The following is a 7,310-nucleotide window of genomic DNA, read 5'->3' as shown; positions in this document are numbered from 1 at the left end:
CGGTTACATCCGCGGGGATGTGGCGCCCAGCTCCATGGCGGTCGGGCCGTCCACGTTATCCGGGTAAAAAACCAACAAGCTGCTACACGACCGGAAGGCGCGTCAGTAGGGGAGACGGGTTTGGAGACGGGGGGTCGGGTCCGGAGACCGGGGGTTCGGGTCCAGCGGATCAGGATACAGGGGTTCTGGTCCAGCGGGTCTTGAGACGGGGGTCCGGGTCCGACGGGTCTGGAAACGGTGGTTCGTGTCCGGGCGCCGTGTGCGTCTGTCGCTCGCCGCCACAGTTGTGTCACCGGAGAAATGTTGAGAGTTTTGCAAACAGAAGCGAGCGACGGGTATTTGCGCCACCCAACGCGTCGTCGACGGCGAGGGTCGGCGGCGCCCCACAGCGATACCTGCTGGCGGCTATGCTGCGGTTCAACCTGTATGCTGCTGATGGATAATCCCCAATGCAAGTTTAGTGGCCGAATAAATATAATAAATAAACAACGATATGATAACAAAACAATTTCACCTCTCATTTTAAAAGTACCAATATTTTCATATTTTTCAAATATTCAATCATAAATACATATTTATATATATTTATATTATGTATATGTAAATACCCAAATACCACAGAGTGAGTGCTGTTTTACCCTCCATTTTTTCTTTCTTTTTTAAATCGCATAATGATCCGAGAAGGCTCTGTCAACAGTTTACACATGCAGTCCTTTAGGGGCAAGGATTCAGGTGGGAAAAACTCAAGCAAACATAAGGCTGCATGGTAGAAAGTGAGAGTGAGAGAGAGAGAGAGAGAGAGAGAGAGAGAGAGAGAGAGAGAGAGAGAGAGAGAGAGAGAGAGAGAGAGAGAGCGTGAGGGAGAGAGACAGAGAGGGAGGGAGAGAGAGACAGACAGAGAGAGAGTGGGAGAGAGAGAGAGAGAGAGAGAGAGACTCCAGCCTGGAGTTGGGAGGGTAGAGAGAGAGAGAGAGAGAGAGAGAGAGACTCAGGGAGAGAGAGAGAGAGCTCGTTACGAGGAGCTGCGATGTCACCAGAACGGTGTGATTCAGGACCCATCCAGAAGTTTTGAGGGCTAAAGGTCACGACCCCAGTCCTACCTACCTGATGAGGAAGCTAGAGAAGGGGTTAACCTTTCAGAGAAACAATGTTAGTGCTTGGCCCTATGTGTTCTATGAACATACTTACTGTACCTTTAGACCCATCAGGGGTTAGACCCTCGCTGGAACTCACGGTTCCTCTTTCCTACCAGTAACACCTTAAGCCAACCCCTCTCTCTCTCTCTCTCTCTCTCTCTCTCTCTCTCTCTCTCTCTCTCTCTCTCTCTCTCTCCCTCTCGCTCCGCCCTCTTTCCTCTCTCTCCCTCTGCCCTCTTTCCTCTCTCTCCCTCTCCCTTTCTATTAAGTCTTGTCTCTCTCTCAGCGGCTCAGAGACCCATCTCAGGATGTCCTGGACACATGCGTACCTCTTTGGCGTCCTGGCCGTGCTCCTCGCCCTGACCTGTGAGTCTGGATCAGCCGGGGACGGGGACGGGGACGGGTGAATTTTCCTGTTTACCTCAGGATCAGGTGGGGAGGGGGAATTAGGCTTCCTATTGTGACTTTGTTTTGGGAAGACGAGCAGGATTGCAGCGATGGATTTGCTACAGAGCTGTTGAATTTCTGCATGTATTGTGTTTTATTGCATTATATATTCATCAGGTAAAGATGATAATGATGTGCCTGTTTGCTCCAGTGTGGCAAGAAGCAGAGGCTGCAGCCATGTCCGGACCTCGAGACAGCGCAGCCCCCCGAGACCGGCCAGGTGAGACAGCCTGCTCTGCCTCCTCCAGCCTCGTGCCTGCCAAACATCTGCTTATACTGATGTTGATCCTTCTCCTTTGTGTGTGTGTGTGTGTGTGTGTGTGTGTGTGTGTCTGCGTCTGTGTGTGTCTACGTGTGTGTGTGTGTGTGTGTGTGTGCGTCTGTGTGTGTATGTGAGTGTGTTTGCCTGCATCTGTGTGTGTCTGTGTGTGTTTGCGTGTGTGTGTGTCTGCATGTTTGTGTGTGTGCATGTGTGCACGGTCATGCGCCTGTGCATGGGTGCATGTGTATGTATGTGTCTGCCCGTTCGTGTGTGTCTGCATGCGTGCGCGTGTGTGCGTGCATATGTGTGTGTACGTGTCTGCATGTTTGAGTTGTTGTGTGTGTATGTGCCTGCATGTTTGTGTGTGTCTGCATGCGTGCGTGTGTGTGTGCACATGTCTGTGTGTGTGTGTGTGTGTCTACATGTTTTTGTGTGTGCGTGCCTGCTCCGCCATGCGACTGTGTGTGCATGTATGTGTGTGCTTGTGTGTGTGTCCACCACCACTGCAGCTGCTCTGAGGAGGGTCTTCATGCAGGGCGCGGATGCCTCGCATTTCTTCCGCCGGCGCAGCAGGCGGGCGGCGAAGTCCCAGGTGGAGACAGACGGTGAGGGACTCTGGGACCAGGGGGTGACTGTGGTGGTTTGGACCGGTTCCACTGGGCAGACTGGGGACAGAGGTCCTGTTAGAGGGACCAGTGACTTGAGACCGTTGGGGGTGGGAACCACACGGTACCTCACGATATCATACGCGATACACGGCCCGTGATATTGATAATATCGCCATACAGCGATCTGCGTTAATCAATATATTTTTAGACAATCCTACACTGATACATCACAATATATGTCTAACAAGGAATACAAAATGGCTTGAAAAAGTAAGGTGCTTGATTTCGGTCTTAATTCATGGTCCAAACTGAGTCTTGGGCTGGTTAACTTCCGTTAAGGTTTACTTCATTCATGTTTTGAGTGCCACCTCGAAGAGCAGGGAACTCTGTTTAGAGCGCCTTATATATTATATGTATATATTATATTAATATTTGGCGCCAGTATATCGATTCTCGGATCGCATGAAGAAGGGATGCTTCACCCTATCGATGTTTTGTCCCACCCCTCTGTGCAGTGGTTCTCTCAGTCCACCAGAGGAGGAGACAAGAGAAACCATCCAACATTGTGTTTATGCAACGTTTGGGGAGTGTTTGAGAAGCCTAACAGCTACAAACAGATCCATAAACATATGTAAATACACACACATTCACATGCAAATACATACACATTGTGTGCAAAGATATACAAACGATCACATGCAAAGACGGAGACAGATGGTTTTCACCGTGGATAGCTGTGTGTGTTTGTCTACCAACTGTCTGTTTTGTTTCCTGTGTCGGAGAGGGCATACAGGCCTCAGTTGAACACAGTGTGAACATTTTCCCAGTCCAACCCAACCCTGAGGAGATCAGTCTTAACATCAAAACATATATAGAAGTGATTAGCAGGATTACCAGGATCCAAGTCAAACCAAACACAGACTCAGCCTCACTGAAAGAACAAAACGATGTTGTCCGATTAAAAAATTAGGCTGTGGACATTGGGATTGAACCCACAACCTTGAGTCTGGGAGTGGATTACCCTAGCCGCCACATATATATGTGCTTCTAAAGGCCTCTGCGTCAGAGCCCCTAAGATATCGCTCAGTCTGTGAGTTCTTCTCGACCTTTATTAAGGAGCTATGGCCAAATCATTTCTTGGCATAATAATTCATTTTTCCTATTCGACTTAGGAATGAATTGTTGCCTGGTTCTGCTGGTGTCTGGCTACTCTGTCCTGTTATGGTCTTCAGGCTGCGTATGGAACTACATGACCTGACTTAATCCTCCTGAATTCCAAATTGAGTTTGGTTGGGCCGTAACCCCCTGGGAGACCTGACAGCAGTGAACAGACTCCCTGGCTGGGGGGAGGTGATCTGACCAGGGGAGGACAGCCAATGTCAGGGGCCGCCTCGGGGCCTCAGGTGGTCTGTGTAGTCAGAACCCAACCCCCACTACCCCCCCTTACCCCAGACAAGACCAGACTGGTCGCAGTATGGAGGCTACAGCAACAGGAGGTGCAGGCTAGCATGGAGCATGTAGCACACAGGCTACACACTGCAGCCTGTGTGTACAGAGTAGTCGTATATATGTACATATGAATACCGCTGTACTTAGGTGAAAGTTTAAATAGCCTCCGAAAAAAGTCTGTAAAAGTATCTATAGGTTTGGTTACTTCGTATCATAGTATAATTTAGTGATATTACGCAAGTATTTTAAATAGATTTAAATTGCAGTTCAAGGCCTTCTTAGGAAATATAACATCAAACTATCACTAGTGAATGTGAATGTGTTGAGGGTCACCCAAGTTAATCGTTTCCTAGTATTATTGGATCTTATAGACTTATACGAATGAGTGATGGGTACAAACCATCTATTTGAAGGAATGTACGGAACAGAGTAAACAGCGAGTTAGATGATAGAACTGCTGAAGAACAAACACCTGTAAACCCTTCACTCCCTGTTCCTACACAGTCCCGTCTATTCTGCACTAAATCACCCAAGAGGACGAGGAGAATGTTTGCCCACTCGGAGACGGTGAATTCCCAGACAGGTGTCATGTAGCGGTACGAGGAGACGGTTCTGCTGGCAGGAAGGTGAGAGCGGGCCTGAGGAGGTCATGGGCTGGAGTTATGCGTCAATATGTTGGAAGAGCACCACGAGAAAGTCTAACGCAAAGCAGTGGAGACCAGAGTCAAAAGGTGAAGAACCACTGAGAGAGACCAGTGGAGACCAGAGCAGAAAGGTGAAGAACCACCGAGAGAGACCAGTGGAGACCAGAGCAGAAAGGTGAAGAACCACCGAGAGAGACCAGTGGAGACCAGAGTCAAAAGGTGAAGAACCACCGAGAGACCAGTGGAGACCAGAGCAGAAAGGTGAAGAACCACGAGAGATACCAGTGGAGACCAGAGCAGAAAGGTGAAGAACCACCGAGAGAGACCAGTGGAGACCAGGGCAGAAAGGTGAAGAACCACCGAGAGAGACCAGTGGAGACCAGGGCAGAAAGGTGAAGAACCACCGAGAGAGACCAGTGGAGACCAGGGCAGAAAGGTGAAGAACCACCGAGAGAGACCAGAGCAGAAAGGTGAAGAACCACCGAGAGAGACCAGTGGAGACCAGAGTGGAAAGGAGAAGAACCACACAGAGAGACCAGTGGAGACCAGAGTAGAAAGGAGAGGAACCACAGAAGGAGACCAGTGGAGACCAGAGTCTGAGTTTGAAGCCTATACTGGAAATGTGTTCATTCCCAGTATAGGCTGGGAATGAGCCAAAGAAAGAATAAAGATGAGGTTGGAAAACGAAAAGTGAAGACTTTAATTTGACGAAGGAAACCACATGATTCTGATTCCACAAAACTGAATCCAACGCCGTGGTTTCAGTTTTGGTGGACGGTAATTTGAAGGATGAAGTATGAAGATATTTGTTTATGTGTTGTAACTGAATTTCAGACCATAAGCAAACTAAATTCTGAGATTAAATCCCAAAAATGTTTCAGACTTTGCAGGCTAAGACCTGAGTAAAGGATTCTACAAAAGGTCAAATGTCATGACCTGACCTGCAAACATTTCAAACCCAGTCTAATTGGTTGCGACCATTCCTGTGTATATTGGCATGTGTTTAACGAGCACCCAACATTAAAACATGAATTCAGATATCTAGATAAATGTTTAATCACATAATACAGTGATGCTCAAATGGGGGAACGCCTACCCCTGGGTTACTTTGGAGCACTGCAGGTGGTCCTCCTGAAATTTTCAAATTAAATAAAGAATGTTTCAATTCTGAAAGCTAGACAAAAGAAAATCGCGAAAATTACAAGTGGTTGAAATGTAAATCTGGAAACAAGGAGAAAGGAAAATCCGTGAAAAAGAAAGCTCATTCAGAGACACCAAAACGTCGTAAGTTTCAGTTGCCTCTTCATGATCTGACCCTCCCCTGGCGTTGCACTTCTTCTTTTTTGGGGAGAAATTAGCCAACAGTTGCATGAAGCACAAGCCCATGTTCCTCACTAAATTGTGAGCATGTGCAGCCTTTCACTGTTCATGTTTACAAAGATTTTTTTTTCTCCCCAAAAGTTTTTGCGTCGGTGAAGGAGGTACTCAGCTGAGGAAATATCTTAGAGGGGGTACACTTTTAGAAAAAGTTTTAGAACCACTGACTTAATGCAGCATGCGTTGCGCACACACTGTATCGCAAATATCCCATGAAACAACCGTACCTCCCGATCATGAAGTTGAGTTCCCCTCTCCCCGGCCTCCTCTCCATCCAGCTGAGCAGAGGCAGGTCCTGGCCGCGGACGAGAGGAGGAGGCAGTTCCACGAGGCCAAGCGGGCGAGGCTGGAGAGCCACGCCGAGGAAGAGGGAGACGGTGAGTTTCTGAAATACTGACTTTCAGAATCTCAACACCCTAACAGTACTGGGTTATCATCAAACTAAACAACAACACAACAAAGCTCCTTCTCTTGTGGTTTATGTTTATTGATTATATTAATTGCAACAGATGTAAAATAACAATAATCATATATAATATAAAATATTATATAAAAAATAACAAACAATTCTACATGCTCAAACTGAATTATCCGCAAAAAACGGAAATTGATTATAGTAATTGCAAGAGATGCAAATTAATAATAACAAATAACTATACTAGCCTAATGATCATATTAGGCTAGTATATGCTACACGTGAACCTCCTAAGGTGGCGCAATTTGATTGGTTCGCTATCTCGGGATATTGGGCAATATCCCATGATTGAGATCTCAAACTCGGGATATTGTTTTCATCGCAAAACGGTCGTCTCGTCACGCTAAAAATAAATAAATAAACCTCTGATAAAAACAAATAAATCCCGGCAAAAAGTGTTTAATTGTTTATTTATGGAGTGTTCACGTGTAGTATACTAAAACAATTATTCACCTCAGACTCCGAGAATAGTGGTGAAAAGCCCCCTCGACCATCCCACTATTCACTTTGCCTTCGGCAAATAATTGTTAAATATAAAACTTAGGATAAACAAAACGATTCTTTGTAAGTGATTACAAAGTAATTGTAAGTCCTTAGCGACATGTGTGAGGGCCTCTCTAAGTCCTCCAGTGAGCGTGGTCGGGTCCCTGAGTGATCCCTAATGGACGTTCATCTGCTCTCTAATCCTACAGAGCAGGACGAGAAGAGCCGGGAGTCCACGGAGCAGTGGAGGGAGTTCCACTACGATGGCATGTACCCCTCCCACCCGTACAACCCACAGGCCCCCTAGCCGGCCTGGGACCAGGGGGTCAGCCTACCTGGGACCAGGGGGCCAGGACACCTGAGACCACACCACCTGGGACCAGGGGGTCAGTACACCTGAGACCACACCATCTGAGAGAGACCACGGGG

At 47.4% G+C, this 7,310-nt stretch overlaps 1 protein-coding gene across 1 annotated transcript; it reads left to right on the top strand.

Annotated features, from left to right (window-relative positions):
• Window positions 1–26: 26 nt before the first annotated feature.
• ucmab (upper zone of growth plate and cartilage matrix associated b) lies at window positions 27–7,188 on the top strand (the record flags this gene model as incomplete). The annotated part of the gene is made up of 6 exons (XM_079743271.1): window positions 27–63; window positions 1,423–1,502; window positions 1,735–1,803; window positions 2,355–2,450; window positions 6,202–6,300; window positions 7,091–7,188. Exons 1-6 carry the CDS (start codon window positions 35–37, stop codon window positions 7,186–7,188), a joined length of 471 nt encoding a protein of 156 aa, XP_079599397.1. The 5' UTR covers window positions 27–34.
• Between the last annotated feature and the right edge of the window lie 122 nt (window positions 7,189–7,310).

Source organism: Pollachius pollachius, assembly GCF_949987615.1.
Source record: "Pollachius pollachius genome assembly, chromosome: 9".
In the NCBI taxonomy this organism is placed as follows: Eukaryota; Metazoa; Chordata; class Actinopteri; order Gadiformes; family Gadidae; genus Pollachius; species Pollachius pollachius.
Note: the sequence above shows the minus strand (reverse complement) of the source record. Positions and strands in the feature narration are given on the sequence as shown.